Source organism: Candoia aspera, chromosome 17 (genome assembly GCF_035149785.1).
Source record: "Candoia aspera isolate rCanAsp1 chromosome 17, rCanAsp1.hap2, whole genome shotgun sequence".
NCBI lineage: Eukaryota > Metazoa > Chordata > Lepidosauria > Squamata > Boidae > Candoia > Candoia aspera.
Genome location: NC_086169.1, coordinates 9217758 through 9235188, shown reverse-complemented (window position 1 = coordinate 9235188; position 17431 = coordinate 9217758). Strand labels below are relative to the sequence as shown.

The 17431-nt window shown below is 50.0% G+C and overlaps 1 protein-coding gene across 1 annotated transcript; it reads right to left on the bottom strand.

Moving 5' to 3' along the window:
• Positions 1–1916: 1916 nt before the first annotated feature.
• Positions 1917–6951, bottom strand: TMEM79 (transmembrane protein 79). Its single transcript, XM_063316764.1, has 4 exons — positions 6827–6951; positions 5828–6718; positions 4068–4281; positions 1917–3304 (listed from the first exon to the last, which is right to left on the bottom strand). The coding sequence occupies exons 2-4, from the start codon at positions 6540–6542 to the stop codon at positions 3088–3090; spliced, it is 1146 nt and encodes a 381-aa protein (XP_063172834.1). The 5' UTR covers positions 6543–6718; positions 6827–6951; the 3' UTR covers positions 1917–3087.
• Between the last annotated feature and the right edge of the window lie 10480 nt (positions 6952–17431).

Below are 17431 nucleotides of genomic sequence, written 5' to 3'. Positions count from 1 at the left end.
TGTCCCCTGCAGAGCAAGGGAGGAAAATCTTGTTTTAGCTCCTCTGGTCACTGAAAAATTGTGACTTGTTCCTTGCTCCTTCTAAAACAGAAGAGCAAACGAATCTCTGACTTCAGTTTCTTCTATAAAAACCGAAGAAGACAAAAGATTAAGCCAAGGACATTGTCACCATGCAGAAAGGCCGGTTCTTATTTGAGTTTTCTTTTGCCAGATTACAACTGGCAACATGCCCAGACTTGGAGAGGTTTAGGAGAGGATTTATTATATCTTTGAAAACCCAGAAAAAAATTGAAACAAAGCTACTGTAAATAATCTCTCCTCTCCTGCACTTATCTCTGTGACTTGGGAGCCAATCCATGGTTTTCAAGTAAATGCCTTACTGAAGTCTAAGTACATCCACAGCATTCCCTCAGTCCACTAATCTAGTCACATTGTCAAAGAAAGCAGTAAGATTTGTCTGGCATGGCTTGTTTTTAACCAAACTATTCTGGCTTCTGGTAAGCGTCCTGTTCCTTTGGAAGTGCTTGCAAGCCCATGCTTGATTATATTTTCGAGGATTTTCCCAAGTATTGTCAAGCTGATCGGTCTGTAGTTTCCTAGGTCCGCTTTTTTCAAATATTGGAACAATGTTGGCTCTTTCCAGGCTTCTAGCCCTTCTCCTGCACACCAGGATTTCTCAGAAAGTCAGTGGCTCTGAAATGACATCCTTTAGTACCTGGGATGTAATCCATTCGGCCCCGGTGATTTTATTCCATTCAACTAAATGGTCTCTCACCATTTCCTCACCAGTTTTGACTGATGTTTCCCTTCTGCCTCCACGGTGCAGCTTCTGACAAGCTGGACCCCTTTTTCCTTTTGCAAAAAGAGACAGGCGCAGAATAGGAATTAAGCGGTTCAGCCTTCTCTCTGTTGCCTGCCACCATCTTGGAATCTTTTCCAACCAGAGGACTGACCATTTCCTTTACTTTTCTCTTGTCAAACAGAGAAATCTACTGCTTGCCAGATCATCACCATCACCATCCATCATCATCATCATCATCATCCCTTCTGCCATGTCTATTGTTAGTGCATTAATGATCTCAATAGTAAATGAAGGGAAGGATAATTTTCACACAAGGTAAAGTGACTTCAAGCCAAGCTTAACTTTCCCGGCATTTCTAAATTATTTGTTGGGCTAGTCCAGCTTTTAAACACATCTGATGTAGTGGTAGCCACTGGAAACAGCTGCTTTGGGGCTACATTAACAAATAATTCCTTTTTCCAGTATGTTACCCGGACACATTACCTTTGGTGACCTTTTTCCTTGACATGTGGGCATATTTTTCAGCACAGCACTCATTTTTATTTCCTGCAAAAGCTTACATTTGTCCAGTTGTGTTAATTAAAATATTTTCATGTAAAATCTGATTTACTAAGGGTTATTGCACCTGGCAAAGCATAGCCAGTTGCAATTTGCTGCCCACCCATGACTTTTCATGACACGACTGGGTTAATCAGCCTGTTGTGTGAAACAGATGGGAGTTTGCTGGTCTTTGCGGTGGCTAGTTGCCTTGCTTTGGGGTGACTCCGCTGAGTGTCTTGCTGAGGATAAGGGAAAAGGTGTGCTGGGTTATTGCCTGAAATGATCCTGTTTTTCAGCTCCCTCTGCTTCTAGGGTTGAAGGCTGGGTGAGGGGTTAGGTTATTTTCCGTGGAGCTTGGATCTCACAAAACGCCACAATTGACATGCTTTAAACATGCTCAACCTTAACTACAACTGAATCTACTGTCCATCTTTGGAAAAAAAGCTGCGCCTAACCATGCCATTGTGTCAGCCTTCCCAGGTAAACCAGACATGAAACACGGCCAGCTGAGCTAATTCTACTTTATTGTAAAGCTACATTGACAGAATTTTGCAAGTCTGAACATACAATCCTCCCACCTTCTCCTTTGCAGCCCGAGAACCTAGGGCTGGTCCCTTCTGAGCCTCTTGCCCCACCCATTATGCAGCTGCGGGCTCTGCCCTCTCTTTTCCAACTGTTCCCTAGGCAGCATCTCTTTGCCCATCTCCCAAGGTCATTCCCACATACCATTACACAATGCGTAGCTTCATGCAAATTAAATGAATACGCTCTCCCCGAATCATCTTGTGGCAGTCTTTGTTCCAAGGCAAGCTTTGCACCTTAATTTTTTTGTTCCCTGTAAAAAAAAAAAAACAACAACTCCATTCTCAGCTTTGGCTCAGCATCAGCACATCCCAAGCTGTGGGATGACCACCTTCCAGACCTAGAAGGGCTCTCCCACCCACTTTCAGGCAGAAGCTCAGAAGTAGCCCCCATCTGTGGGTTCTAACAGAGAGCGCGCTGGGGGCTGCCCCATTTCAAATCCATCCTGAACACTGTGCAGCAGAATTTGGCCTCCATTTTGGAGACATGAGATGTTTCCAGTTTTCCTTTCCAGTGGTCCTCCGTGGTTATTTCATCCAGTCTATTGATCAGGCGTGAGACCAGTTTGGGTTTATATGGCATTTCCCACTTATAGGAAGCACTTGCTCCTGTTTGTCTTGCAGGGGTCACAGCCCACCTTGAGACCCATCTCCAATTCATCACAGCTTAGGAAGGGTTCCGAGAAACTGGAAGAGGTTCAGAAAAGGGCCATAGAGATGAACAGGAAAGTGGAAGCAAAGAGACCCCCATGTGGGGGCATGTTGAGCTTCAGGAAATGCCACAGAGGGTGAAGAGGAATACGCCAGCCCCCTCCTGCCCCTGCAAGGGAGAAGAAGGGCAAGACCTGCGCTCTCTCCTTCCAAGTAATGGGTTCAAGTTGCAGGAAAGCACCCAGCTGAACATTAGAAAAGGTTTCGCGCAATCTGGCCGGGGAGCCAACGGTACAGAGAGATGGGCTCCCCTCCAATGGGTATCTGCAAGCTGAGGGTGGCCAGTCTTCTTGCTGGGCACTTTAACTGGTTTGGGCTGAGCGGGGGTTAGACTACATGGCCTCAGGGGCTCCTCCCAATTCTACAGTTTGCCAAGGGCTGAGAGGAGCCCAGCAGCACTTCAGCCACCGAAGAAAAGACCAGGACGTTTCCCAGCTTGGGGTCTCGCCCTCTTCACCCCCAGTATCGGGGCCTGGAGGCTGCCAGCTGCTGCTCCTTCTCCAGGGGGGGACCCGCCTTGCGACTGGCTGTGGCAAACATGCTCTCCGTGTCCAGAAGAAACATACTGTACAGGTTGAAGAGCAACATGGCGACAAGGGGGAGGAACGTCAAGCCGAATCCGAAGCCACGGAAGGAGCGGCCCATGGCATACGCTAGCCAGTAGAGAAGGCTGAAAGGGGGAGGAAGAAAAAGGTGTCATCACACATGGTCATAAAAGTCAAGATGGCTGCAATGGCACGATTGAAGTTCCACCCAGATTTCCTCGGCATGACATCCCTGCAGGCACCCCTCAAGAACCCAAGCCAGCCCTTGCGTTTCAAAGGAGTAACTCCAGTTTCTGCAAGGTTTTTCCCCCTTTGGAGTGCAAGACCGCTGACCCCTGCAACAACCACCCTATGAGGTAGGCCAGGTTGGATTCTCCCAGCGCACAAGACAAGGCATTGGTCAGTTTGGGGTTTCCATCCTGGGGAAATCTAGCCCTTGCCTTTCCCATGGCTGTCCATAGGATACGGTCAAAACAGTCAAGATGGCAGCCGCAATGGCAGAATCAAAGCTCTGCCTGGTTTTACGTGTGACTGTGGACACCCCTGCTCCTCGCCATCCTGTAAATGGTCTGCTTTTGTGGCCTAAAGTTATAAGCCATGGATTGTGGTTTAGAATGAACCCAACCAATTGGAGTTCATCCAATAAGCCATCATTGGGTTAAATCAGTGTTTTTCAAACTTGGTTAAATCAGTGTTTCTCAACCTTGGCCACTTTAAGACGTGTGGACTTCAACTGCCAGGTTGGCTGGGGAATTCTGGGAGTTGAAGTCCACACATCTTCAAGTGGGCAAGGTTGAGAAACACTGGATTAAACGATTGAGGAAATGCCTCCAACCTGGAGGAGAGGTCCAGAAGCAAGAGGGGGGAGTCTCGCTGTCTTTCTCTTACCGTGAAATTGCAAAAAGGGCCGTCAGCAGCGGGATCAGCTTGAGGGCTTCCTGGGGCAGGTAGGTAGAAAGGACCGCAATATTGAAGAAGTAGAGGATAAAGAGGTGGACCGACTGGGAAACGTAGTGCCGGTGGATCTCCACCTCCCGGCTCAGCTCCTCAAAAGGCTGCAGGGAGGAGGAACACAGGCGGGACACCCCGTAAACGATCATCCCTGCAGGAGAAGAGGAACAGGTGAAAGGGGGTCAGGAAAGGGTGGATCAAGAGGGACCTTGCACAGGGACGGCCAAGGAGACCACAGGGCTCCGCTTGTGCACCTGGGGCTTTCCAAAGGGATTGGGGGACAACTCCCATAATCCTCAAGGAAGGTGCAACTTTTGAAACTCCTGGAAAACTCGGCTGGGTCTTCAAGCCACACAGAGGTTCTTGGCAGGCACTGGTGGCCGATGGACCTGGGAGCTCCAGGGTCTCCAGGATCCCAGGAATAACTGGCATGCTGAAGAAGAAAAGCTGAATGCTGGAGATGGGGCAAAGTCGATCTCTTATCCTGCTTTTCCTGGGGGCAGGCCCATTCCCCCCAGCTTTTGCGATGCACCCATCGGCTCCCATTTTCAGACATCTAATTAAAAGAGGGGAGGGGATAATTTGGCTGGGAGGAGCCAAACGCTGGACTTGTAGATCTTAAGAATTCTGGCCTGTGGCCGTAATAAAATATTGATTGATTGCAGATCTTAAGGATCTCCCAATCTTTTCTTCCATAATTCAAGCACTGATCTCTATTATTTGGGGAAATCCAACTTCACGGAAATCCAACTCCAAGACCGCTTTTCTTGCGCAACCTTCAGAACCTGTTTCTCCGGTTCTCGGGCCTGGCTAGGGTTCCTGTTCCTGAATAGCTCTCTGGGCAGCAAGACGACAAGGAATACATCCTTGTTTTCTTCCCAGCAAAACCCAGAGACTCTTAAACCAGCCAAAGTCAATTTTCATTTCTTTCATTCAATTTTCATTCATCCAGGGAGATGAATGAAACAGACAGATCCTCCCCTAAAGGTCATCCACACAACAGCCCGATAAGGAAGGCTGGGCTGAGTGACAGTGACAGACCCAACGTCACTCAATCAGGTGACTTGCCTGAGGCTGGATTTGAACCTGGCTCTTGCCACTCCTAGCCCAACCCCTTCACCTTCACCTACCAACCCTTGTACCACACAGGCTCCACAGCATGATGAAGGTGCTTTTAACTAGGCATTGTTTCCCAGGGCCCAGCTTGACCATTTACAAGAGGGGCATCTGTAAAAAAAAAAGTTCAGAAACAAGTTCTCTGTCTTACGATGACCGAGAGATGCTGCTTAATTATTGGAAGAGAAATCGATCAGGAGTTTCAGCAATGAGACGAGTCTGCCCCTTAACCCCTTGCCGTCCAAAACCAGTATGCAAAGGAAGGGAATATCTGGAAAATAACCTAACTGGCACATTGCTATAGAATTTAGTTTGCTTTCCTGCTTGCAGGGGTGTCTGCAGGGGTGGTCAAAAAAGGCAAGATGGCAGCCACGATGGTGCAATCAGTAGTGCAACTGAAGGGTTTTTGCCTTTATTGACCGCACCCTGCAGGTATCTTGACCCGCCTGAGAGCATCAATGGAGTATCTGGCTAACCCAGGATAACAAATGATGGGTTGGGCTTTGGGTTGGCCCTGAATGGAAATGATTTTCATTTCCCTGGGCACCTTCTACTCTGCGGAAGAGCAGAATCCCGCTCACCTAAAATGATGGGGAAGGTGGCAAAAACCCCGCAGCGAAGCGTGTAAATGAGGCGGGAGCTCATGGTTGCCATGGTGGGCACATCGAAGGGCAGGAAGATGTAGGCGCCATAGATCAGGCAGGGGAAGATGATCAGGGCGCTACTCATGGAGGCCACGGCTTTGAGGTTGGCTGAGCTGCAGCTGCCCTTCTTCTGGCAACAAGAGGCCTGGGGCGGCTCTCCAGCGTGACTGGGGAGGTCATCCAAGCAGGCTGAGCAGCCTTGGGCAATGAAGGTTTGCTTCTCGGGGTCATCCTTCTCCTTCCCACATTGCCCCCTGTCCTTGGGCACCTGAGGCTGCCACTGCGGCTTCTTGTGGCTCCTCGGACGACGTTCGATGCAGAAGGGGTCGATGGGGACGGAGACTTGAGTTGCTATGGCGGGCATCCCGTTGCTCTCGTGCTCAGGAGGCTTCAGGAGGGCCTGATGGTCCATGGCAGAACCCACCACAGCTTCCTTTACGCTCCCTTCTGGGCTAGGCCTGGTGTCCATCTCCAATACCCCCAGCAGTGGCATCTCCAAAGCGGGATCGTGTTGAGCTTGGTCCCAGGGCAAAGTTGCCTCGGCATCGTCAGAACTCTGCTCTTGGGTGCGACTTTGGGTTAGCAGGTCTGGGGACAAGTCCTTTCCCAAGGGCGCCATCGCCACATCTTCCGAAGGGGCAATCGCTGACATCTTGAACTGCCCAGTCTTTTAGAGATGTGTGACTCTGTTCCGTATCTGTCCGGCTTTTTCTGTGAAATCTTGGTAGTCTCCGTTCCTTCTTCCCCAGACAGCTCCTGTACGCAGAAAGGAGGATCTGGGAAAACAGGCCATGAAAATGTTGGGCCGTGCGGCGCCTCGTCCTCGTGCTACAAAGGGATGGAAAAGTAGATACCATCAATTAGTTGAAAGACATCCAAGGGATACAGGGCCTGAAGGACGATGGCTCAAGGTCTTGCCGCTAAGCAAATGCCTACAAGAGGAAGCATGAAGGAAACCTTTCACTTTGTTGGTTGTCAACACAGGAACTATCACCACAGATTAAAGGCTGAAGGAGAAATGATCTGTTTTAAGCCTTTGCCAGCCTTCACAGTCAAAAATCAATTGGGCGGGACTAAATTGCCTGGGCATTTGCAGCGAGGCAGGGCCAGGCTGCCACCTAACAAATCTGAAATCAGAATCTGGTCCAACCAGAAAATGACGGGCCCGGATTGCTGCAAGACTGGTTCACTGAGCCAAGCTGTGGTTTCTTTAAACTATGGTTTATTGGATGTGCAGTGTTCTGAACCATAAAGCACAAACTTCATTGAATAGGTTCACACCACACAGAGAGCCACGATCAAAATCAAAGTGTGTAATGGCGTCCGTACCAAACTGGAACAACATAAAGATGGTGACTTGTGGGTGATGGCATCATCACACAGAGCTGCCATTATGCAACCTGGAGCTATAAGTAACATGGTAACATTGTTACCTGGCATTGTTAGGCTTCGTTATTAGCTGTTAAGGAAAGGCGATATTGGCATTTCTAACCTGGCAGTCTGGGCCTCTTTTCTAACATTAGGAAAACATTTTTTCTTCTGGGACACGGCCCTTTCTTCTGGGATGTGAGAACTTGCCCTTTCAGCAACTACAAGAGGGAGCGTCTTCTGGAAGTCCCTGAACGCACTTGCCAGTTTTAAAAGAAGCAAGCCCCGCTGGGGAAGGGACTGACGTCACCCGTAAATTTGCCACTTGTAGAATGTCATCTAGAATCCGTGTGGTTTTCCTTTGTTCGATTCTCACGTGTGATCAGTGTCTTTCACTGTTTGGTCACTTGCTTTATGGCGTATCACATATACCGAATGCACGTGCCGTTTGTTTCTGCACCCTATAAAAGGTCTTCAACCCCTTAATAAACGCTTTTTGCTTTGGCCTGAACTGCTGTGTGATTCCTGTTTTCAGGTAGGCAGAAAGCCACCTTTGCAAAGGTTAAGTTCTTTCTCTCCCAATTCAGGGAATAGGTCTTCAGCTCCACGCCAAGCCTGGGGTGCCTGAGTTTACAGGCAACAACATCATCACGCAATTTTCAAGATCATCCTCATCACAGCCAAAGACAAACCATATTAACTCTTAAGAAAATAAAAACCCTTACCGTTATTAAAAGATTAAGGTATTTTCCACTCACATGCACTAAACGAGCAGTTGGTCACCCTGAGAAGGTCTATGGGCCACACCCAATTTTTATGGGGGCAGTGATGTACAAAGCTTGCATATCCCTGGTTTTAACAAGCAAAAAAGACCCCCATGATTTCCGCTCATTCTCTTTTCCTTTCATTCTCAAGAGCATCTCTGCTCTCCATCCCAGACTTCTGGTCCTGCAGATGCTCTCTCTGCAATTTGCAAACAGCCTTCTGCATGCCCCCCCACCGCAAACCCACCCAACTTCAGGGGGGTTTACTTCCTCATCTTTGCAGCACGGGGTCTGTACAATTTGGGGTGAGGGAAAGGCTACAGCTGAAAGAGCCTACTTGGGGTCATCCCCCAAGTAGGCGGAGCTAGGACAGAGAGGTGGGCATGGCTGGGAAACAGTGGGTGGAGCCAAGATTACCACTGCATTTGATTTCATTTGAATTATCAGTACTGATAAATACAGTCAATATGATCATCCTCTATTTCCTCAAGTGGCTGCAGGTAATACAGCTTTCTCTCACCTGATGTTCCCCAGAATTATTGGAGAATGATCTCCATATCTCCAGCCAGCATGACTGCTTGGGCTCATGGTGGTCTCCAACTTGCTTATTGACTGTTGGTTTCAGGTTCTCACTATGTACTTATGAAGGAATGGCAGTTGAGCTCACACAACACAGTCAGGTCAGTGAAAGATGCAGTGGCTGCATTCACATAGCACACAAAGCTAGCTTAATCTTCACCATGGCCAGTTGTTTGGGCTTTCATGTGTTTGGGGAACCCAGCCATGTAGTTCATCTCTGGGTCCCTGAGTTGGGCAAACCCAAACAATGGATAAATTCAGGAACCAGGTTTGGTGTGTTGTATGAACTCAACCAAGGTTAATAAGCATAAGCAGAAAGGCTAATGAACGGCACATGCACCTATCCCACAGGGGCAGCATTGAGGGTGGGTGTGTGCAGTGAATACACTTACAGGACTGTGTGGAGGGGGGCAAGACAATCTGGTGGCTGCAACTTTGCAAATGTGCATTTCTGTAGCTCTGAGGCCAAGTCGCAAGTACCTCCTGTCACCTTGCAAGCTGCCTCACCGTCCTGCCTGTGCTGTTGCAAATGGGCAGCTTCTGAAAATGGCAGGCAGACAGGCTGATGGGAAAGTACAGAATGGCATATTGGCTCTCTGCACATGAACAGAGTGATTTTGCTTTGGGTACTTTTTTTTTAAACTACCTTACATATAGGTTGGAGTTGCTTCAGCTGATCTTCTCTAGAGTACAGATTATATTTCATCTGACCTTCTCCCAGGTACAGATTACAGGATACTGTTACTGTGTTAGTAAAGATGCCCTCAGGTTGGGCTCGATGCTTGTTAATTTAATAGCCATGTTTGTTCATTCCTTGGTAACAATACAGAAGTGGTTTGCCGTGGCCTTCTTCTGAGATGTTTTTTCAGCTTGCAAACTTAGCCTCCCATCCAAATAGCAGCCAGTTTTAACCCTGTTTTTCATTCTGCTATCAAAAAAGAATTTGCCACCTGCCATAAATCAGAAGGCACCTAATAGCACCTTCTCCAAATAACACATTTTATTAAAGAGCATAAATTCTGTGAGCTGCATTTTACTTTATCAGATGTGATTTTCTGCGACTGCAAGCTAACACAGCTCTCCTCCTACGCTTTCTGCTGTACTTAAACTTTTCCATAAATTAGGACTATTTCGTTAGATGCCCCGTTACTTAGGTTGCTAGACTTCCTAATTGTGGGTATGTATTTATACACAGAGAAAGACACTGCAGATACACACAGAAGTGACAGGGTTCATATATTATGCTAACCGATAATATGATCTATTTGGACTCGGTTTAGCCTGTTGCGCGGACCCAGCCATTGTGGTTTGCTTACCATAGATCAGTATGCCGCGCGTACCCAGGCAATCACGGCTATGCAAACAATGTGAAGTGTAAATCCAGCCAAACTACAGATAAGGCACTCTGTTCTGGCATTAGTGTGATGTGCAAACAAGCCATTGTGGTTAAATTTTTTAAAAATCCTTGGTTAACATTATACATGAACCCAGCAGGAAAAAAACCAGAAAAACATTAACCGCTGTGGCAAAACGCAGAAAACCCAAGTTATGGCATTTCAAGAAAGCGCCAATAAAACTACGCACCAATACAGTATGCCATCCCCACTCCTGATCACCGCCCCACCGCAACCAGGGGAGGTATTTTAGTTGTGTTTACAACGCACACTTAACTTGGCTCCTGAATCAACAGACTTCCTGGAGCCTATTTCCCCAGGGGCGCCCCAGCCCGACCCTCTTACCTGCTCCCCTCTCCTTCTCCCCTTTCACGCTCACTTCTTCACGCCGGGGGGGGGGGGGGATAAACCCGAGTGGCTTTAGATGCCGGGGAAGCAGATCCCGCCCGCGACTCGCTGATCCAGGGAGCAGTTCTGCTGTTCGTGCGCTGCGCAACCGCCGCTTTCTGCCTCGCCTTTGGACTTTCAGACCTGTCCGACCAGCTCAGGTGGAGCTCCGCGGGCAGAGCCGCGGGGGCCGGCCGGCCTGGCCCCGCCCGCCCGGTTGCTGAGTTCAACGCACGCGCAAGGCAAACTCTTCCACTGGCCAAAGTGCGTTTTTTCCCACGTTGGTTCTCCACCTGTCCAGGCCAAGGCCCGTCGCTTAGGTCTTGCAGCTGCCTAAACTAAAGCAGCGTGTCTCAACCTCAGCCGCTTTAAGATGGGTGGACTTCAGCTCCCACAGCTGCTGGCTGGGGAATTCTGGGAGTTGAAGACCACCCATCTTAAAGCCTCTGAGGTTGAGAAACACTGTCCTAAAGCATGATGTTTGCTGATCTCCCAGCTGTGTCCATGTCTTGATAGCCACAAATAAGCAGTTTCCCCTTGCTTTTTTTCTGGCATTTCTTCCCAGGCTATCTTACAGCCCCATGGAATTTCCTGGTGGTCTCCTATCCTGACCTTGCCTACCTTCTTATTAGCAAAAGTCATTTGGCTGCTGCCTCCTAGCTGGGCCATCTATGTTGGCTTAGAAGCAAATGTATTACTAAATTATTTATTTGTTGGATTTATATCCTGCTTTTTGGGGGGAGCTTAAGGCAGCATATATAGTGTTTCCTCATAACAACCCTGTGAGGTAGGTTGGGCTACGGTGGAGCAAGTGGCCCCAAGTCACCCAGTGGGTTGCTGTGGTGGAACTGAACTTGGGGGTCAATTGTGCCCATTCAACATCTTAACTGCTCTACCACCCTGGCTATCTTAGCATCTAGTAGTTTCTTCCACATTAACCTTGTAAAGATCACCTAATGGTCTTCTTGCCTGGAATTTTAGGCTTCATTATTAGCTTTTTAATAAAGGTGATGGTATTGGCATTTTAGCATGGCATCCATGCCTCCTTTTGAAATTCAGAAAACCACATTTCCCTTTCAGCCAAATCCATTTCTTTATGTAAAAAGCGGCCTATTCAAAAAATAAACAATAGGAAGCATATTTTGGAGTCCTTGAATACACGTGCAAGTGGTAAGAAAGTGGTAAGAAAGAAAGAAACAAACTGGGAAAGGGAGTGATGTAACCCATAAATTTTCCCTTGTGGAATGTTATCTAGAATCAGTGTCTTCTATTGATTAATTCTTACATTGAATCAATGTTTTATTGTTTGATTAGTTGCTTTCCGACCCATCACATATAGTGTTTGTTTCTCTACGTATATAAAGACTTGACCCTCCTTAAAAAAATGCCTTTTGCTTTGCCTGAAGTACTTGTGACTCCTACTGGGGTGTGTGTGTGTAAAAAAAACACTTTGCGAAGTTAGCCTCTCTCCCCCAAATTCAGGGATCAGGTTCTTACCAGCTCCACGCCAATTTGGGTGCCTGAGTTTTAAAGGCAACAGCCTCTCATCCAAGTATTAACCAGGTCCAACCCTGCTTATAGAGCATCTATCTATCTATCTATCTATCTATCATCTATCTATCTAATTTGTCCCTGCCCATCTCCTCCCGTTGGGGGACTCTGGGTGGTTTACAACAATCAATTAAAAACAATAAAATACACAGAATACAATACAATAATAAATAATATAAATAAAGGTAAAAATAAAGAATCCAGGTGGTGAAGAATCTAAAACAGTCCAAGTGTGGGAGGAGTGGTCTATAGCAACCATCCCCATGTAGATCTACTCCCCTCTCCACCCCAAGCCGGGCGGCAGAACCAGGTCTTCAGACTCCGCCGGAAGGCCAGGAGCGATGGGGCTGATCTCACCTCTGGGGGCAGCGTGTTCCACAGGGCGGGCACCACTGCAGAGAAGGCCCGCTTCCTGGACCGCGCCAGATGGAGTTCTCTTACAGACGGGGTCCGCAGCGGGCCCTCTCTGCACGACCAGGTGAGACGGGTTGATGTAACGGTTGATGCACTTCTTTAAAAAAGAGTAGAGATCCTGGTCTTCAGCAAAGGATCGTTACCTTGTCGTGGTGCTGGAGCTTGAGCACCTCAATGATGCCATGAGCTAAACCGTGAAGGGCCACCCAAGACGGGAAGGTCATGACAGAGAGGTCAGACTAAATGCGATCCCTGGGGAAGGTAATGGCAACCCACCTCAGTATTCTTGCCGTGAAAACTAAATGGATCAGTACAACCAGAGATATGTCGGTATACCATCGGAAGATGAGACCCCCAGGTCGGAAGATGGTCAAAATGCTACTGGGGAGGAACAGAGGATGAGCTCAACTAGCCCCAGACGTGATGACGCAGCTAGCTCAAAGCTGAAAGGACGGCTAGCGGCCGACGGTGCTGGTGGTGAACGGCGAATCCGATGTTCTAAGGATCAACACACCATCGGAACCTGGAATGTAAGATCTATGAGCCAGGGCAAATTGGATGTGGTTATTGGTGAGATGTCAAGATTAAAGATAGACATTCTGGGCGTCAGTGAACTGAAATGGACTGGAATGGGCCACTTCACATCAAATGACCACCAGATCTACTACTGCGGACAAGAGGACCACAGAAGAAATGGAGTAGCCTTCATAATTAATAGTAAAGTGGCTAAAGCAGTGCTTGGATACAACCCAAAAAATGATAGAATGATCTCAATTCGAATTCAGGGCAAGCCATCTAACATCACAGTGATCCAAATATACGCCCCAACCACAGATGCTGAAGAAGCTGAAGTAGAGCAGTTCTATGAGGATCTGCAGCACCTGCTGGACAACACGCCTAAAAGAGATGTTATTTTCATCACAGGAGACTGGAATGCTAAGGTGGGCAGTCAAATGACACCTCGAATTACAGGTAAGTATGGCCTGGGAGAACAAAACGAAGCAGGACATAGGCTGATAGAATTTTGCCAAGACAATTCACTCTGCATAACAAACACTCTCTTCCAACAACCTAAGAGACGGCTTTATACGTGGACTTCACCAGATGGACAACACCGAAATCAGATTGATTACATCCTTTGCAGCCAAAGGTGGCGGACATCTGTACAGTCGGTAAAAACAAGGCCTGGAGCTGACTGTAGTTCCGATCACGAACTTCTTCTTGCACAATTTAGGATCAGACTCAAGAGATTAGGGAAGACCCACAGATCAGCTAGATATGAGCTCACTAATATTCCTAACTTCAGCAAAGGATCGTTACCTTGTCGTGGTGCTGGAGCTTGAGCACTCAATGATGCCATGAGCTAAACCGTGAAGGGCCACCCAAGACGGGAAGGTCATGACAGAGAGGTCAGAGTAAATGCGATCCCTGGGGAAGGTAATGGCAACCCACCTCAGTATTCTTGCCGTGAAAACTAAATGGATCAGTACAACCAGAGATATGTCGGTATACCATCGGAAGATGAGACCCCCAGGTCGGAAGATGCTCAAAATGCTACTGGGGAGGAACAGAGGATGAGTTCAACTAGCCCCAGACGTGATGACGCAGCTAGCTCAAAGCCGAAAGGACGGCTAGCGGCCGACGGTGCTGGTGGTGAACGGCGAATCCGATGTTCTAAGGATCAACACACCATCGGAACCTGGAATGTAAGATCTATGAGCCAGGGCAAATTGGATGTGGTTATTGGTGAGATGTCAAGATTAAAGATAGACATTCTGGGTGTCAGTGAACTGAAATGGACTGGAATGGGCCACTTCACATCAAATGACCACCAGATCTACTACTGCGGACAAGAGGACCACAGAAGAAATGGAGTAGCTGTCATGCGCTGCCTACCTCTGAATAACATTCAGACGCTGGTTTGCAAAGCAGGTTCTGGTTTATTTCAGGTTAGGTACAACGTTGGTAGAAAAAAGCTGAGAGTGACAGGAGCGCGCCGGTGCGGGGTTTAAATACCCCGCGCCGGTCAGCGCCCCCTCGCTCACGGTCACGTCACCCCCCTTTGTCCCATGCGTTGCCCTGCCATTGGTTGAGGGTTTCCAGGATCGCCCATCCTCAGGTTTCCATTCTTCTGCTGATTGCTTTCAGCTGGGCGATCCCCGTTGTATTGTCGCTGATGGCTTGGGTGGCTCCGTGATTAGTTTAGCTATTGTTTGTTAGCCGTTAGTCGTTGTGGGTTGATGGCTACTTAACTTGTGCCCCTTCACTTATTTCCTTGTCATTGTCATGAGTGCCATTGCGCTGATGACTTTAGCTCAACGGCACTCATGACATACTGCCCCCTTTCCGAATAGTGTTCTCCCTCGGGTTTCTGGGTTTTCCCCGTGGAGCTGTCAAAACGCCACATTTTTTTTTTTTCTTTTTTTTTTTTTTTTCAAAGTTCCCGCCGGAGTAGTTGTCGCCCCTCCCTTTGCTCCTCCCTCTACCACGTGCCTTCCCAGGGTGTGTCCATGGTGCGCATGCTCGGGTTCTGACCTGGCGTGCGCATGCTCCAACCACACCCTGTTTGTTTGGCTCAGTTCGGCGAGGCGAGAGGCGTGGCTGGTCGGGTGCTGCTCAGCTCCAGGTAGGGCCCTTCTTTTCTTATTTAGAGTGCGTCGCCTTTGTTGTGTCTCCTGGGCGTTGCCCCCAGGTTGCCCTGTTGACTTGCTTGCCACTCCCCCGCGGCCGGGGGGCGGGGGGAGGGTGCTGGCGATCGTTTGTCACCACCCCGTGGGCCCGGGGCGGGGGGAGTGAGTCCCGGGGGGGGGAAGGTCCACCCAAGTCGCGGGCTTGGGGGGGGCCCTTTCCCTTGGGGCACGGGAGGCGGGGGGGGGCCTGCGGGGGGGGGGTTGGATTTGCTGACCTTGGTTGCGGTTTGTCGGGGTATGCCCGGTGAAATGCTCTGGTCAGGTCAGGCGCGTTAACGTTGTGCGCCGCCACCCATTCCGGGTGGGGGAAGTGTTTCCACCTGACCAGATAGTGTAGAGTTCCTCGTTGCTTGCGGGAGTCGAGGATGTCCCTGATCTCGAAGTGGTGTTGCCCGTCGATCATTAGCGGTGCGGGCTGTGGCGTGCTTGGGTGCCATCGGGAGGTGGTTGCCGGTTTTAGGAGGCTGGTATGGAACACCGGGTGGAGTCTCCGGAGGTTGTGTGGCAGGTCCAGGCGTATTGCTACCGGGTTCACTATTTGCGTGACTCGGAACGGCCCGATGTACTTAGGCCCCAGTTTTTTCGAGGGTTGGGTTGACTTTAGGAACTTGGTGGAGAGATAGGCCATATCTCCCGCCTGGAACGGCGGTTGTTGGCGCCGGTGCTTGTCGGCCTGCTCTTTGTAAGCAGCCTGTGCCTCCTTTAGCGCCGCCGTGATTACTGGCCATGCTTCCGCGATCTTCCGTCCCCAGTCGCTGGCGTCCACCTGGGGTTCCGGGGGTTGAGGTAGCTCCGGTATGGGGACAAAGTCGCGCCCCGAGACCACTTCGAACGGGGTTTTCCCCGTGCTCGTGTGGACGGCGTTGTTGTATGCGACTTCGGCGAACGGGAGCAGTTCAGCCCAGTCGTCTTGGTGGTAGTTCGTATATGATCGTATAAATTGCTCTAAGGTGGCATTAAGAACCTCAGTGGCTCCGTCCGTCTGCGGATGCCAAGCCGTAGATAGGGCCTGTTGGGTCCCCGTCAGCTTCAGGAAGGCCCGCCAGAATTTGGAGGTGAACTGTGTGCCCCTGTCGGTCACCACACGTGCGGGACATCCGTGTAGCCTGTACACGTGGATGAGGAAGAGTTTGGCTAGTTGTTGTGAGGATGGGACCGACGTGCAGGGGATGAAGTGGGCCTGCTTTGAGAAGTAGTCCTTCACCACCCAAATGGCCGTTTTCTTCTGGCTGGGTGGGAGGTCCACTATAAAATCCATAGAGATTTCCTCCCATGGGCGGGAGGGTTCTGCCACTCATTGCAATAGCCCCGCGGGTTTGCCTGGTGCCCGTTTGGCCCTAGCGCACGTTGGGCAGGACGCCACGTAGGTTTTTACGTCTCGCCTGAGCGCGGGCCACCAGAATTGGCGCCGTGTTAGGTGTAGGGTCTTGAGGAACCCAAAGTGTCCCGCTTGCTTGGCGTCGTGTGACCTATGCAAGATCGCCTGGCGTTGCGAGTCCGGGACGTAGATTCTGCCTTCCCCCCATGCCAGGTCTTGCGCCATCGTTACCTTGTCGGGGTTTGCCAGGAACCAGGGGTCGGTTTTGAGGGCGGCGGCGAGGTCCGTGCGCATTCCCCCTGGTAGTTGCGGTTGGCTTCTTTCCGTCGCCGGTTGTCCCGCCGTCGGCTGCGCCGTAGCGTCGAGTTGCCTCCGTGCGCCGCTTCGGGTGGTCACGGCCATTCCCAGTTGCGAGGCGGATAGGACCGTCCCAATGGTGTCTGGGGCGGGCTCTTCGTCTTGGGGCAGCCGGGAGAGGGCGTCGGCCAGGAAGTTCTTCTTGCCCGGCATGAACTTCAGCTGGAAATCAAAGCGGCTGAAGAATTGGGCCCATCGGACCTGTTTTGGGCTAAGGCGTCTAGGCGTTCGTAGGGCCTCGAGGTTCCGGTGGTCCGTCCAGACCTCGAATGGTTGGGTGGCTCCCTCGAGTAGGTGACGCCATGTCTCTAGTGCCGATTTCACCGCGAAGGCTTCTTTCTCCCAGACGTGCCATCGCCTCTCTGTCTCGGAGGACTTCCTTGACAGGTAGGCGCATGGTTTCAGGAGCCCCGTGGAGTCTTTTTGTAGCAGGATGGCTCCCAGGGAGAAGTCTGAGGCGTCGGCTTGGACCACGAACGGCCGTTCTGGGTCCGGGTGTGCGAGGATTGGCTCCGTCGTGAACAGCGCTTTCAGCTTGTCGAATGCGGTCTGGCACGCGGGAGTCCAATTCAGCACTGTGCCTGGGTTCTTGGCGCGTCGGGTGTCCCCCACCCCTTTGGTTTTGAGGAGGTCCGTTAAGGGGAGGGCTATCTCAGCGAACCCCCGGGCGAAGGACCTGTAGAAATTCGCGAATCCCAGGAAGCTCTGTAGTTGCCGTC